Here is a 16,908-nt window from a genome sequence, read left to right on the forward strand (position 1 = left end):
AGGGGAGCTGACAAAGGCAAGTGTCCCAACACTCTGCCACTGACTGCTGTTCACCCAAGTCCTCTGCTGCACATGATCCCTGGCCACACAGCAACTGTACTAATGCTGCCATAGTACCGTGCCAAAGCCCTGTCCAGAGACTTTCCTTATTTGCAGCACATCTCCCCTCCTCATTTTGTAGATGAGGAGTTATGTAAACCAGTGTGGCCTAGTGGGAAGAACATAAGCCTGAGAATCAGAGGACCTGTGTTATAATACTGGCTGTGCCACTTGCCTATTCTGACCTTGGGTAAATCACTTAACTTCTCTAGGCCTCAGTTTCCTCATCAGTAAAATGGTGATTAAATCCTACTCCCTCCTACTTAGACTGTGAGCACCATGTGGGAAAGAGGCTGTGCCTGACCTCATTATCTCATATCTACCCCAATTCGTAGTACAGATTTTGGCACATAGTAAACACTTATTATTATTAATGTTGTTATTATCATCTTGAGGTACAAAGAGCAGTGAGGAGTAGAGGGATTAGAGCAGGAAGTGGCTTGCCCTGGGCCACACAGTCATGTCAGGAATAAGAGCTTGAAGTCTCATCTCCCCTCTTTGACCCCCTAATACCCAAGACCATGCCATTCTCCTATTGCCCTTGGCCCAGGTAAAGAGAAATGGAATCCCTACCCCTTTCCTTTTCTCAGCAGTGATTATCATCTCTGGATGCCATCATCTATTTGATTCCAGAATGGCAATTTCCCTGTTTCAGGAAAGGCTGGGTGAGAAGCCTGGCCCAGTTAGGCTTAGCAGGAGAGAAAAAAAAGAGCTCCTGTGGACAGAAGCCAAGACTGCCCCAGAGTGGACAGGTCCCCAGACACACACTGCCTCCCCCTTGACAGCCCGGCCCTGGGTTCCCTGTTTCAGCCCACTGCCAGTCGGGGCAGGCACAGCACCGGGACAGTCGAGGAGAGATGCTCAGAGGAACAAAGCTACAATGGGGAGTGAACTAGCCCCGGACTGGCTGAGTAAGAGGAGAGAAATGTGAAAAACAAGTAGAACACACTATAAATTTGGCCCTCAGCCCAGACTCTCCACATAGGGTTTGACCTGCATGTGCTATGACACGGACAGATTATTCTCTTTTATCTCTATGCCCCACCATTTCTAGGCCAGCTGTAGGCAAGCTTATAAAAACTTTAAAAGTTTGGCTTCTCCTCCCTCCTTGGCCTTGGACTGGAGCAGGAAGACTAATCCGCTTCTGCAATAATCCAGCGGCACCTTGCCTCCTCTGTCCTTCAGTGGCAGCAAGAAGATCATAGAGCAATGGAGGGAGCCTTCCCCTGCTGCCCAGAACCCCAGCTATGCCATTCATTTACTGGGTGACCTGGAAAATTCACAACCTTTGGGCCTCGGTTCCCACATCTATAAGATAGGAATAGTGGATCAGTTTTCTGTTGATTACGTAGTCCTGAGATGAGGGATGAATAGTAAGAAATTCTTGACCAGGCTATCAGAGAGCCCTCAGAAGAGTCTGGGTGAATGAATGAATGAATCAATCAATGGTATTTATTGTGAAGCAGCATGACCTTGTGGAGCTACAGGCCCTAGGTTTTAATCTCGGCTCTGCCGCTTGCCTGCTGTGTGACCTTGGATAAGTCACTGAACTTCTCTGTGCCCCCACTTCCTCAACTGTAAAATGGGGATTCAATATTTGTACTCGCTCCTTCTTGACTATGAGCCCCATGTGGGACAGGCCTATATCTGGCCTGATTAACTTGTTTCTATTCAGCACTTAGGACAGTACTTGACACATAGTAAGTGCTAAACAAATACCATAAAAAAGTACTGTGTGCACAGCACTGCATTAATCGCTTGGGAGAGTACAATAAAACAGAGGTGGAAGCCATGATCACTGCCCACAAGGAGCTTATAGGGTGAACACCCAGAATATGCTAAATGCTATACAGACATACCCAAGGCAGCATCCTCCTAGGAATTTAGATTTTGTAGCAGTTGCCCAAAACTCCTTTTCTCCCCCCTGTTTTTCTCTGCTTGTTAGTTCCTAGCTATCAAACTGAGCTGCATCACTGTAGCCACAGCAGCTGCTCCAAAGGCCCATATCTGGAGACTCTGGACATGCCAGTGTGGTTCTGTGTCAGTTGCATCCCATCAAGCGGCTCACGGAAGTTCAGCGCTCTAATTGGTTTCAAGATAGGCTCCAAGCTCCCACCCTAGCTCCAGGCAGTAGCCTAGCTTGGAAGTAATTAAATATATAAGTAAAGGAACTCAGGGTCTCTCATCTAGCCCTTATAACATGGAGGAGAGAGAGGGCTTGTAAATTCTCCCTCCTCTCCTACTGGCACCCTTAATCTGATTCTGGGGAGAGATAATGAGGGAATCAATCTATCAGTGGCATTTATTGAGCGCTTCCTCGGTGCAGAGCACTGTACTAAGAGCTTGGCAGAGTACAACAAACAAGAGAGGAGGCTGTGTCCCTGCCCCATCAATCGTGGGAAGCTTCCGGAAGTACGCAGACATCGGTTATCGTTTTGAATAAAGTGGGGTTGGGAGACGTTTTGGTGAAGTGGGTAGAAACTGCATTCATAATAATATTTTAGGTACTCTTTAAGACTTTATTATGTGCTAAGAACTGAAGTAAGTGTTGGGCTAGATACAAGATAAATCGGTTCGGACACAGTCCCTGTCCCACATGGAGCTCACAGTCTAAGGGAGAAGCAGCTTGGCTAAGTGGATAGAACATGGGCCTGGGACTCAGAAGGACCTGGGTTTCTCATGTCTGCTGTGTGACCTTGGGCAAATCACTTAACTTCTCTGGACCTCATAAGAGTGGGAGCCCCATGTGGGACAGGGACTGTGTCCAACCTGATTACCTTGTATCTACCCCAGTGTTTAGAACATTGCTTGGCACATATTAAACGTTTAACAAGTACCATAATTATCATTATTATTATTATCATTAGGAACAACAGGTATTTAATCATTTTACAGGTGAGGAAACTGAGGCACAGAGAAGTTAAACGACTTGCCTAAGGTCACACAGCAGGTAAATAACACAGATGGAATTAGAATCCCATTCCCTGACTCCTGGGACCATACTCTTTCCACTAAACCAGGCTGAGATGAAGATTAGGAAGAGCAAGTGGGTGAGAAGGGCAAATAAACTGAAGAGAAAGGAAAATGTGTGGAACAATGGGAAAGCATGTAGCTAGGAAGTGCCAGGAGAAGGGCAGGGATGATGGAGATACGGAAAGGAGCTCCGAGGAGGAGAGGTGGCCAGATAAATGATCACAGCCCAGTGGGAAAGAAAGCAGTCGGCTCTCCTAGACATGCAGCATAGGGTGTTTAGCAGGGTTGACCCAAATTACAAATACATGCTTCTTATTTACGCTGCATCCTGACTGTACTAAATAAATGACTGCTGTTTTTCCAACTGCTTTTAAAGTGCTTTGACTGTAACTGGTCTCATTAAATAGACCCACCAATGGCCCTGCAGTGAAGTGAGATTCTCCACTCATCATAACTCCTCAGAGACGGGGCAAAGCAAAGTGGGATGCTCTGAACTTGAGCATGGACAACAGAAGTTGCCACTCTGAAAACAGATGAGCCAGTTTGGATCAGACCTCAGTACTGTTCTTGCCAGGCCCTGACTCTGAGACAGAGCTTGAGGAAAGTGCACCAATCACAGTCATCTCAAATCCATTCAGGAACTGAAAACAATTATTTTTATTACTAGTAATAATAATAATGATAATTATGTTCTTCTTAAGGGCTTACTATGTACCTAGCAGTGTTCTAAGTACTGGAGTAGATACAAGTTAATCAGGTTGGAAACATTTAACAGATAAGGGAATGAGGCACAGATAAGTAAAGTGATTTGCCCAAGGAACCATAGCAGAAATGTAGTGGAATCGGGATTTCTCATATCTTCAAAGTACAAGATGCTTCTCTTCTGTATTATAGGGTCCCACTGATTACAGAAATTTAAATTGTGTAGTTTTTTTCCACAACTTCATTAATAAAAATGATAATAATAACTTGATAGTTCTTGGGCACTTTCTAAATGCAACTTAAGGTGTTAAGCACTGGGGTAAACACAACCCAATCAGAGAGGACACAGTTCTTGTCCCATATGGGGCTCATAGTTTAAGGGGGAGGGAGAACAAGTAGTGAATACCCATTCTACAGATGTGGAAACTGAGGCACAGAGAAATTAAGCGACTAGCCCAAGGTCACACAGCAGACAAGGGCTAAGATTAGAACGCAGGTCCTCTGACTCCCAGGCCCACTGCTCTATCCATTAGGCTACACTGCTTCAGGGCAAATCTTCAAAAAAAAGAAATGAAGGGTAGGATGGAGGCCTTCAGTAGAGTGGCCATTTGTAGAGTTTTCAACTGGAATGTTTGCAGGGAGGGAGTGGTGCTGGGGATGGGGGGAATTGCAAACTGGGTGCAGGATTCTTGAGGGCCACCTGGGCCCATTACCTGTGAACATTGATTGCCCAACACAGAGAGAAGGACATTACGATCAATACTGTCTGACTGTACTGAGAGAAAATGGCATAGCCAACTCTCAAAAGGCATGAATTCCCTCCATAAATCCCCAGGCTACAAAGTCCTGACCCAAGAACCTAGATTCATAAAAGAACCTGGTAGCTTTCCTTTTAGAGTTTTGTTAGTTTACAGCAGACCTGAATAATCTCTTCAGACACTTGAGACATATCCGTTTTGACAAGGTTTTAAATTCGAAACGTGTTTCCTCTCCAGTTAAACTCGAAAACCACACATCTTCCAGTTAGAACACAGATAGTGGGAACCGCTAGCTACAAGAGGAAAATCACAGATAACTTTGAGAGAATTATTATTTCTTTCTTTATTTATTTCTTTGGGAGAAACTCAGACTGCAAGTTGCCTGCCCAAGTGTAAGCACAGTAAAATGGCCCGGACAAAAATCCAACTGCCCAGATGAATTGCTGGGAAAGTCCTTTCCTGCCACGCATCACTTTAGCCAGAAATGGGTTGTGGATGTAAAATGCTTGCAGGAATTTGCCAAGAGGCACAGAGAAGTTAAGTGACCTGGCCAAGGCTACACACCTGGCAAGTGACACAGTTGGTATTAGCACCCCAGAGCCAGACTCAGTCAGTCAGTTGATCATATTTATTGAGCGCTTACTGTGTGCAGAGCACTAAGTGCTTGGGAGCATACAACATAAAAATAAATGGATACCTTCCCTGCACACAAGCAGCATGGCAGAGTGGACAGAGCACAAGCTTGGGAGTCAGTAGGTCATGGGTTCTAATCCTGCCTCCACCACTTGTCTGCTGTGTGACCTTGAGCAAGTAACTTTGCTTCTCTGTGCCCCAGTTCCCTCATCTGTAAAGTGGGGATTGAGACTATGAGTCCCACGTGGGGCAGGGACTGTGTATCCGTTTGTGTCTACTCCAGTGCTTAGTACAGTGCCTGGCACATAGTAAGTGCTTAACAAATATGATTATGATTATTATTAGAGGGGGAGACAGACATTAATATAAATGCATAAATTACAGAGCCCCAGTTCCATCCCAACTCCCAAGTCAGTGTTCCACGGTTATTTGAGCCAAATTTGGTTGTGGAATTCCACCTTTCCTGAGCTCCACTGAAGTGAAGGAGACCAAGAAACCCACATATACTTGGAGCTTTAGCTGAATGAGGAACGGAGGAAACGTGGCCTGTGAGGTTAAATTCCATCCAGGAGCAATGTGTTAAGCAAATTTATCTGCTGAACAGTAGTTGCCCAAGATGGACCCCCATCATCATGATGAATCTGTGCCTGCTGCTATCCAATGGTTAATTAACACAACAGACCAAGGGACACAAAGAATGCTAAAACCAGGGTGCAGGGAATTGACTCATCATCCCACTGGGTGAGGAAAGCAAAGATAAAGTTGAAAAATGACTCTGAGGTTGTGAAACTTGTCATAATTCTCCACTAACCAAAGCCTCATTAGACAGTTGCTGTTTTCCATAATCTCCTTCTTCAGGCTACAACCCATGGAGCCCTCTCTTGACTCTGAAGTTTAGGGAATCACTATTTTTCTTTCTCTGTCTCTCTCTCCCTCCCTCCCTCTCTCCAGAAACCAGAGAGTTTCTTTACCTTGGCCCCACTTTTTGTGAATTGACCAACTAGTCTTCAGTTGGGTGAGATGTCCAAAGAAGCTGTCCAGTGTTCAAAGTGTCCTGAGGTCAAACTCTTTACCCTTGCCAACATTTTCCCTCAACCATTTACTGGACACCTACTATATTATGCCCAACCTGATTATCTTGTATAGATTCATTCATTCAATCGTATTTATTGACTGCTTACTGTGTGCAGAGCACTGTACTAAGGGCTTGGTAAGTACAAGTTGGCAACATATAGAGACAGTCCCTGCCCAACAGTGGCCTCACAGTCTAGAAGGGGGAGACAGACAACAAGACAAAACATTTAAACCAAATAAAATAAATATGCATTCATTCAGTCATTCATTCAGTCATATTTATTGAGCGCTTACTGTGTGCAGAACACTCTACTAAGCGCTTGGGAAGTACAAGTAAGATAAATAGAGTAATAAATATGTGCAAACATATATACATATATACAGGTGCTGTGGGGAGGGGAGGGGAAGGAGGTAAGGTGGGGGGATGGGGAAGGGGAGGTGGGGGAGAGGAAGGAGGGGGCTCAGTCTGGGATTCCAGTGCTTAGTACAGTACTGTATTTGTTAAGTAAGTATTCATCACTATACTCATCACTCACTCATCATTATTATTATTAGATAGGATCCAAGAAATTTAGAATGCACAATCCCTGTCCTCAAGGAGCTTACAATCCACCAAGCTTGAACTGTCATTTTAGGAGAAAGAAGCTATAGTCCGAAATGATGCAAGGTCCCAGGTAGCTAAACATTCATTTAATCAATAAATCAATAGTAGTATTAACATGCTTAGTTTGTGCAGAGTACTGTACTAACCAGTACAGAGAAGAAGCATGGCATAGTGGATAGAACAAGGGCCTGGGAGCAAGAAGGTTATGGGTTCTAATCCTGGCTCTGCCACTTGTCTGCTGTGTGACTTTGGGCAAGTCACTTTCCTTCTCTGGGCCTCAGTACCCTCATCTGTAAAATGGGGATTGAGACTGTGAGCCCCATGTGGGACAGGGACTGTATCCAACCAGATTTGCTCGTATCCACCCCAGCACTTAGTACAGTGCCCTGCCCATAGTAAGGGCTTAACAAATGCCATAATTATTATTATTATTATTATCATTAACCACTTGTGAGAGTTAAGTAGTATAAGTAAACAAGATCCCTGACCTAAAGGTGCTTACAGTTTACTGGGGAAATGGAAACTAAAATAAATTACAGGTAGGGGGAAGAATGGAGTTTAAAGATGCAGACATAAGGGCTAGTTACAGGTGCAATGGGAACACTATGGAAGCAGTATTGCCAATTGAAAAGAGCATGGGCCTGTGATTCAGAAGGAGCTGGGTTCTAATTCCTGCTCTGTCACTTGTCCGCTGTATGACCTTGGGCAAGTCACCTAACTTTTCAGTGCCTCAGTCATCTGTAAACTGGGGATTAAGACTGTGAGCCCCACCATGTAGGATAAGAACTGTGTCCAACCTGACAAACTATCTTATACCTACCCTAGCGCTTAGTACAGCACCTGGCACATAGTGAGTGCTTAACAAATACCATAAAGAAAGGGCTTAGAGGTGAGGATTCAAACGCATAGGTGATTCAGTAGGATGGAGAAGCAGCGTGGCTCAGTGGAAAGATCATGGGCTTTGGAATCAGAGGTCATGGGTTCAAATCCCGGCTCCGCCAATTGTCAGCTGTGTGACTTTGGGAAAGTCACTTAACTTCTCTGGGCCTCAGTTCCCTCATCTGTAAAATGGGGATGAAGACTGTGAGCCCCCTGTGGGACAACCTGATCACCTTGTAACCTCCCCAGTGCTTAGAACAGTGCTTTGCACATAATAAGTGCTTAATAAATGCCAATATATATATTTATATATATGGAGGATATGTGGGGTGGGGGAAAATGAGAAATTACTCTGGATAGGCCTGCCAAAGAAAATGTGATTTTAGTAAGGCTTTGAGAGTAGTGGTCTGACAGATCTGAAGTGGCGGGAGGGGAGGCCTAGGTAGGAGCATGGACATGAGAAAGAGGTTAATGGCAAGGGAGATGAGACAGAGATACAGTGAGTAGGTTGGTGAAAGGAAAAGGAGCTAGGATAGGTAGGGGGAAAGAACTGATTGAGGGCAATGGCCAGGAGATTCTACTTGATGCAGAGGGGGAGGGGAAACCATTGGAGGATTTTGAGGACTGGGGAGAGGCCCGCTCCCCACACCAGCCCCGCAACATGGAGAAAAGTAAAATGGAATTTTGCTGAAAGAGGATACTCAGCCATAACGACAAATATCCAAATACTGTGAATGAACCAGCTTGTGCTCCCATGGCACAAAATCAGTCACTCACACAGACTCCAGGTGTGTAGATCGAAGCTGCCCCGAGCAATGGCAATGGAGCAATAACATCTTTGAATATTCAGTCTCACAGAACAATGTGCCTGCAGGTATCTGACACAAATACACAGAAGGATTGAACGTTCCTCTCTCTGCTCCCCTGTTCACAGCAGCTTTAAGTGATAACTTTTTTTTTTTCAAAAATTTAGAAAGAAAGGCCCGGATCCACTCCCTGGTGAAGGAAAAGAGGAAAGACCTGACTTGCTGCTCATGTGAACCATGTGAATGCTCTGGTCAGTGGACAGCAAGCACATCTGTCTGTTTCCCAAGAATTTGGTACCCCAGTTGGTGCAAAGGTGTCTCTCTTGCCTCACCTGAACGAGGTATTATGCCTCCACTGCAGGTCTGACCACCGTGGGATGGCCAGGCCAGGGAAACCTGCACCAATGACAGCAGAGATACTACGATGCCACTCCAAGCAACTCTGGAATGTGCAAGTAGCTCGTCCTTTGAGTCCCTAGGACTACATACCCCAGAATTACTAGGGGCAGAGAAAGCCCCCACCCCTCCCAGTACCTGAATTGTGGAAGGCTATGGATTGGGCCTGCATACACCCTGCTAATGTCCCTCCAATCAATCAATTATATTGGGCCAGCGTGCTCCTGATAATGTCCTTCCTATCACTCAATCAATCAATTGTATTGAGTGAATCTTACTATGTGTCATGTAAACAGAACTTGGGAGAGTACAATATGACAGATTTGGTAGACCTGTTCCCTTCCCACAGTCCCGTTCATAAAGGGGAGACAAGCAACCTATGCAGTAGCCATAATAATCAGAAAGATATCTTGTTCCAGAACGGAAGAAAAAATCAGCCATGGAGTCCACACTTGCTAAAGACATTCATGTCTAAGAGAAAGTGCATCAGACCTCACTTTGGTTCATAGACAAATGACCTATCCTGGTCTCTTATCTTCCTGCCCCACTGTCTCAGACAAATGAAGCCCTCATCCAGCTGCCTCACCAGAGCCCCAGGAGCCCCAGACAGGGTCCACACTTAGATCGCTTTGTATAGAAACCACATGCCGGGTCTGTGAGCAATCAATCAATCATTCAGTGGTATTTACTGAGTGTTTACTGAGTGCAGAGCAACAGCTGGAGACAGCCTCTTGGGTGGTTTGTCTGCTGCTGTCAAGTTGTCCTTGGGTTGTAATTGAGAAACTGACACAACTGGGAAGCAGCATGGCCAAGTGGAAGAGCATAGGCCTGGGAGTTACAGGACCTGAGTTCTAATTTTGGCTTCACCACTTGCCTGCTGCGTGACCCTAGACAGGTCTCAACTTCTCTGCGCCTCAGTTTTCTCATCTGTTAAATGGGGATTCAATCTCTGTTCTCTCTCCCACTTAGACTGTGAGCCCCATTTGGAACAGGGACTGGGTCCAACCTGATTAACTTCTATCTTCACCAGCGATAAAACAACCCTTGACACATAGTAAGCATTTAACAACAAAAATAATAATAATAGTAATGACTGGGGACTGTTTTTGTGTCTGTCTGATATGACCAGAACTGTGGGCCCTTGATTAGCCTTTTCAACTACAAACATACCCACCCACAGGAGAACTCAGTGGCATCTTCTTTGAGCACAGAGGACAACTATATAAAACTGAATACGCTTTTCCAATGCTGCACATTGTTGTCTTTACAGCTCTAAGGTAAAATGAGAGGAACTGTAATTTATTTTAAATGGTGGAATCCATTCTGACATGCTAGGCTGAGATTCTTCAATGTTGATTTAAATTTAAGACTAAATTCATTTCAGAGCCATCATCTTTATACTCTGCTCAGTTAATTGTCCTTTAATCAAGTGTTCAGTATCTGAGTTCTTTAAGCCTCCCGATGCTTTCCCCTGCCAAACACTGGATGGAAAGGTGTCTCATACCACACTGTGCCTCTGATGGAGTGGTGAGACAAGGAAAGAGCTTAATCTAACAGGAAAGAAACAAAAGGGGAATGACTTAAAAGGAGCCTTTGGATTCAGAGCCACAGGCAACACTCTGAACCAGTGAAGGTGGAAGAGAAGCTTGACGCCAATGACAGGATGTGTTGTTCTGACACTCACCTGGACTTCAAAGTTCATATGCTCCAGGAACTTCTGGTTCATGGTTTCTGCAAACTTGTTGATGGCTCTCAAGAACACTCTGGAAGAGAGAATACAATGAACATTGAGCCTTGAGCTGCCACAGTCTCATTCTTCGCTGTTTTCTCACTCCCATCCTCCACCTCCAGTCTCTCACATGGAAATTAGGCAAAACCTCTATATACCAGGCTCCTGGGGTCCCCCTGAAGAACAGACAAGAACCTTGCATTCAATGAGTGAGGGCAGAATAGCACACAGACAATCCAAATAAATCTGCACAGTAATTATCATTATTATTGTATTATTATTATTAACAGTGACATAGTGCTTACTATGGGTCAAGCACTGAACTAAGCACTGGGGAAAGTGAAAGACAATCAGGTCAGGCACAGTTCCTGTTCCACATGGGGCTCACAGTCTAAAGGAGAACTGGTAATGTGACTCTCCATTTTACAGAGGAGGAAACTGAGGTACAGAAGTTATTTGCCTAACTGCCCTCCCCTTTGAGTCAACTATGCACCTGGCTCTCTGTCTCTTAAGTACTTGAATACTCAACCCAGCCCCACAGCACCTATGTAAATATCTTTATGTTGCCAGCTTGTACTTCCCAAGCGCTTAGTACAGTGCTCTGCACACAGTAAGCGCTCAATAAATATGATTGATTGATTGATTGATCTTTAAACTTTACTATTTCCCCTGTCCTTCATTTATTTGAATGTCTTTCTCCCCCTGTAGACTGTAAGCTCTTGTGAACAGGGATCACACCTACCAACTTTATTCTATTAAACTTTCCCAAGTGCTTAGTACAGTGCTCCACACACATTAAGTGCTCAATAAATATCATTGACTAGTTGATTAATTGACTTGCCCAGGGTTGCACAGCAGATAGGTAGCAGAGAGGAAATAAAATGCAGGTCCCCTGATACCAGGCCCATCCTCTTTCCGTGGCTTAGTGGAAAGAGCACAGGCTTGGAAGTCAGAGGTCGTGGGTTCTAATTCCTGCTCCACCACTTGTCAGCTGAGTGACTTTGGGCAAGTCACTTAACTTCTCTGTGCCTCAGTTATCTCATCTGTAAAATGGGGATTAAGACTAGAAGCCCCATGTGGGACAACCTGATAACCTTGTTTCCGTCCCAATGCTTGAAACGCTGCTTGGCACATAGTAAATATTTAACAAATACCATTAATATTACTATTATTATTTCCACTGGGACAGGTGGCTTCCTAATTCCTGCAGAGAAATGGGACTCTCCGGCAGAGTCCTTGGATTACATCAAGGAGAAGCTTTCCAAAATGCATGGTAGCCAGAAGCAGGTTGGCCCTCCCCAGGTAAGTAGCATCTTTCTGGAACTTTGACAACACGCCAACCCAACAATGTGCAGTGGCTGCTACAGGACCAATAGAGCAAGTCACTGCTTTTGTTTCCCCAACTCCAGCTTGAAAGACTTGTATATAGTTGTACAGATTTATTACTCTATTTATTTTACTTGTATATATTTATTATTCTATTTATTTTGTTAATGATGTGCATATAGCTATAATTATATTTGTTCTGATGATTCTGACACCTGTCTACATGTTTTGTTTTGTTGTCTGTCTCCCCCTTCTAGACTGTGAGCCCGTTGTTGGGTAGGGACCTTCTCTATATGTTGCCGACTTGTAGTTCCTAAGCGCTTAGTACAGTGCTGTGCACACAGTAAGCGCTCAATAAATATGACTGATGAATGAAAGACAGCATCTGCTCTCTCCTACTGCACCTGCAGCCTCAGGCTCCCCTTTCTGGAAATCCCTTTCTGCTACTGTTGTACCCTTCCAAGCGTTTAGTCCAGAACCCAACACTCCATAGGCACTCAGTGAGACCAAGTGAATGATTGAATATGGTGGGGCTTTCCCTCCATCTGATCAGCAGAACTGTTCTGCAGAAGAAGGTGAGGGTGCCATTGTCAACGCTGCTGTCTGATGTATGCTGAGGTGTCCCTGGCTTTCTGTGACTCCTGCTCTCCCCTGCCCACCCCTGGCCAGGCCCACAGGACATTAGAAAAGGTTCAGACTTGGTGGTGATATTTCATTTAGTATTCGAAAGCTGTGGAAACCTCCACTGCTTAGCGGTATGAACATAATTACCTGGACTTTACTCTCTGTGGTGCTGCCCATTGGAGCGAGCTCAGGAAGACAAGGCACAATCAATCTCTCCACTGTAATTTACCATCCGTGCGACCACTGTCCTTGCTTTACAGAAATGTTTTTGCCTCTAGTTCCCTCTTGCCTACAAAGTGTGATTGTAAAACCAGGCTTGTTTATTAACAACCATCCACTTACAACATAGAGGGCTGCATTTTTTCAGAGGCACTCTAGGACCTTCTTCCCAGTGGGCAACAAATTCCATGTGTAAAGTCACCAAATTATGGGAGCTATTGATTGTTACCAGAAAGCTGAGGGACCACTGTTGGCATAGGACCCCAACTTGGTGACTGTCACCACCATGTTAGTGCAGATGGCTGACATTATTGAAATGCTATTTGTTAAGAGCTCACTATGTGCCAGGCACTGTACTAAGCACTGGAGTAGATAATAATAATAATAATAATGAAGATGATGGTATTTGTTAAGTGCTTACTATGTGCCAAGCACTGTTCTAAACACTGTGGTAGATACAAGGTAATGAGGTTGTCCCATATGAGGCTCACAGTTTTAATCCTCATTTTTTACAGATGAGGTAACTGAGACACAGAGAAGTTAAATGACCTGCCCAAAGTCACACAGCTGATAAGTGGTGGAGCCGGGATTGGAACCCACAACCTCTGACTCCCAAGCCTGTGCTCTTTCCAATAAGCCACGCTGCTTCTCAGGTAAGCAGGTCAGACACAGTCCCTGTCCCACAGAGAGCTCACAGTCTTTATTATTACATGATTATTATTAATTATTATCAAGAATGGACAGCAGGGGACTTAAGCAACTGCTGTATGATGTACTGAAAGGGGCACAGGAATGTGAGGAAGTCAAAATAAATGATCTAAAGAAATAGTGGAGGACAGTCTCCCACAGTGCAAAACACCAATAAGCTAGTCGGAGACCATTGGAGGGGACAGACCAGTTTGTGGGGCGGCAATAAGGAGAGGGGCTACACTCCTTGAGCTAAGCCTTCATGGAGATGGGGAAGAAAAAATATTTACTGCCTCCTTAGCACTCATTTTCGACCAATCCAGCTGGTAATATTTTTACGTCGGTCTCCCCCATAATAGTGTAAACTCCTGGTGGACAGGAAACATATCACTTTGATATTCTATACTTTCCAAGTACCTAGTTCAGTCCACCATACCCGTGGTTATTCAATAAATGCTGTTGCTACTATTACTACTATTTCTACTACTATTATGACTGCTTGAAAACAGGTCGAACCCATTAGTGTAGCACAGATTCTTCCCTACATGCGAACTACGGCAGCGTATGTCAGTCTCACACTGATCTTTCAGCCATACTCCCACACATAATAACTAGGAGTGCTATCTTCAAAAACAGACATAATCACATATTTGAAAGAAATGCAGTTTGATGCATCATTCTAGAGGTTGCTGTGGCCTGTGCTGAAGCTTTGTAATATGCCCTCATGCTGATGTGAGATTGGGTGTCTTCCTGAAAGAAGAATTCTTTGATTGTGAGTCCCCTGAGGGACAGGGACCAAATCTAGTTCCCACCTGGGGGGTATTCTCTCCCGGGGCTTAGGACAGTGTTCTGCACATAATAAGCCCTTAATAAATACTATTATTATTAATTCCTGTTTACAACAGCATCTGCTGTTTTCTCTCACTATTTTCTGGGGTTTTAGGGACACGTAGTCTCCATTTTCACCATCTTCTTTTCTCCATCTACACCTTTGAAGAACTCATTTGCTCCCATGGCTTCAATTACCATTTCCATACACGTGATTCCTAAATCTACTTGTCCAGCCCTGACCTTTCTCCCTCTCTGCAGTCTCATATCTCCTCCTGCCTTCAGGACATCTCTTCCTGGATGCTCCGCCGACGCCTCCAATAAAATGTCCGAAACAGAACTTCTCATCTTCCCAACTAAGCTCTGGCTTCCCCCGGCCTTTCCTGTCACTGTAGACAGTACCGCTATCATCCCTATCTCACAAGATCATAATCTTGGCATTATCCTCAGCTTGAGTTCACCCAGTATAGAAGAGGACAGGGCTGGCACAATACTGTGCTCACAGCAAGGAATTTTCATAAATTCCTTAGGGAAGCATAAATGTAGGGCAGCAGCATGGCTCAGTGGAAAAAGCCCAGGCTTGGGAGTCAGAGTTCATGGGTTCTAATCACCGCTCCGCCGCTTGTCAGCTGTGTGACTTTGGGCAGATCACTTCACTTCTCTGGGCCTCAGTTACCTCATCTGTAAAATAGGGATGAAGACTGTGAGCCCCAGGTGGGACAACCTGATGACCTTGTATCTACCCCAGTGCGTAGAACAGTGCTTGGCACATAGTAAGTGCTTAACAAATACCAACATTATTATTATAAAGCTCTTGCACTGGTGTAAGAATACCAGAATAGTATTTACTGAGCCATATTTTTCCTCAACCTAAACAATTCCCTGGGAGAAGGTCAACTGTAGTAATGTTTCAGGCCCCTAGTGACCCATCTAGTGCACTGAAGTGGTTATTTACTAAACAGAGGTCTCTAAAGGCCCCAAAAAAGATGACTGCGGCTTGCGAAGTCCCTGACGTACTCCAAAAGGTTAGATTAGATTCAGGGAAAATCTGGCACAGTAAATGCCCACCTGTGTCTGGAACTGTGCTACATGTTGCCCTGAATTAAACCTGAGACATAAATTCCCCTGTTCTGTACAAGCTCACATTCTAAGGGCATGGATAGAGTAAGCGTTTTTAAGGGTGCCTATGCAGAGCAGCAATAGCAATAATGGACATAAGGACAAGAGAGATCGTCTTCATCATCTTTAATTGATCACTTGTGCAAATGGAAATGTTCAACAGATCTAGGGGCATGTTTAAGAAAAAGGAAATTGGCAGGGTTCATGCACAGTTCCTGGGACTGAAAAACAGTAGTGGGGGTAGAGAGGTAGAGGGAAATGTTTAGTCATAGTCACAATGCAGCTTCATACTACACAGGGATTTTAATTTGCTCCCTCAACTTCTTTGTCTGAGGTGCTGCAAAAATCAAATAGTTTGTGCTTCATTTTGAGCTGAAGCCACATTGTAATTCAAGTAATGCATGGCTAAGTACATTCTTCAAGAGACTGTCCTGTAGGATTCTGGATAGAAAATCTTTCTGGCAGACGAAACCAGTGAGATAACCTGGTAAATTTTAGTCAGGTCTTTCACCTATCTTCTTGAAGGTGGTGACTCTGCCTTTTGAAACACATACATGCAAACTGCACAACTAATTGCTCTGAAGTAACAGCATAAGGGTATGGAGCATGGGAAGCTTGAATAAATCTGAGGTTATGTACTAGTCTACACCCAAAAAGCCTAATGTTGTCTCTGGAATTCTACTATCTAGGGAGCGACTAAAACATAATAATAATAATAATAATAGTATCTGTTAAGCACTTACTATGTGCCAAGCACTGTTCTAAGTGCCGGGGGGTGGGGGGGGGAAGCTACAAGGTAATCAGGATGTCCCACTTGAGGCTCACAAGTCTTGATCCCCATTTTACAGATGAGGGAACTGAGGCACAGAGAAGTGAAATGACTTGGCCAAAGTCACACAGCTGACAAGTGGTGAAGTCAGGATTAGAACCCATGACCTCTGACTCCCAAGCCCGGGTTCTTTCCACTAAGCCATGCTGCTTCTCTAGCAAGACTTTGGGGGAACTGACAGCAGAGTTTAGTGAAAGGGTATTGTTATTATTAGTAGTAGTAGTAACAGCAGTAGCAGCATTCATTGAGCACTCATTTGGTGTAATGCACTTCACTAGGCATTTGAGAATAAGGAATAATAAAATGTTACATTTCCTGCCTACGAGAAGCTTACAATCTAATGGGGGGGAGACAATCATCACCATATTTACAACTAGAGTCAAAATAAATAGAATGTACATATACATATTATATTCATAAGTGCTAGAGTTGGCTGGGAAGATATGTCTCAGGGTACTGGGAAATCAATGGGGGATAGGCTTTCAGAGAAGGAGGAATTTTAGGAGGGCTTTGAAAGTGGGGAGAGCTGTGATCTGCCTGATGTGGACAGGGAGGGTGGTAGTTCCAAGCCAGAGGAACAGCCTGGGTGAGGGGATGGAGGTGGGAGAGTCGAATGCAAAGTA

At 44.5% G+C, this 16,908-nt stretch overlaps 1 protein-coding gene across 1 annotated transcript in view; it reads right to left on the bottom strand.

Annotated features, from left to right (window-relative positions):
* Positions 1–16,908, bottom strand: part of LOC119949834 (dedicator of cytokinesis protein 2-like) — a 381,064-nt gene that overhangs the window by 48,135 nt on the left and 316,021 nt on the right. The window contains exon 42 of the mRNA XM_038771675.1: positions 10,609–10,687. Coding sequence (XP_038627603.1) covers positions 10,609–10,687 — 79 coding nt within the window. The remainder of the gene's footprint in view (positions 1–10,608; positions 10,688–16,908) is intronic.

The sequence above is a fragment of the Tachyglossus aculeatus genome, chromosome X1 (assembly GCF_015852505.1).
Source record: "Tachyglossus aculeatus isolate mTacAcu1 chromosome X1, mTacAcu1.pri, whole genome shotgun sequence".
Taxonomy (NCBI): domain Eukaryota; kingdom Metazoa; phylum Chordata; class Mammalia; order Monotremata; family Tachyglossidae; genus Tachyglossus; species Tachyglossus aculeatus.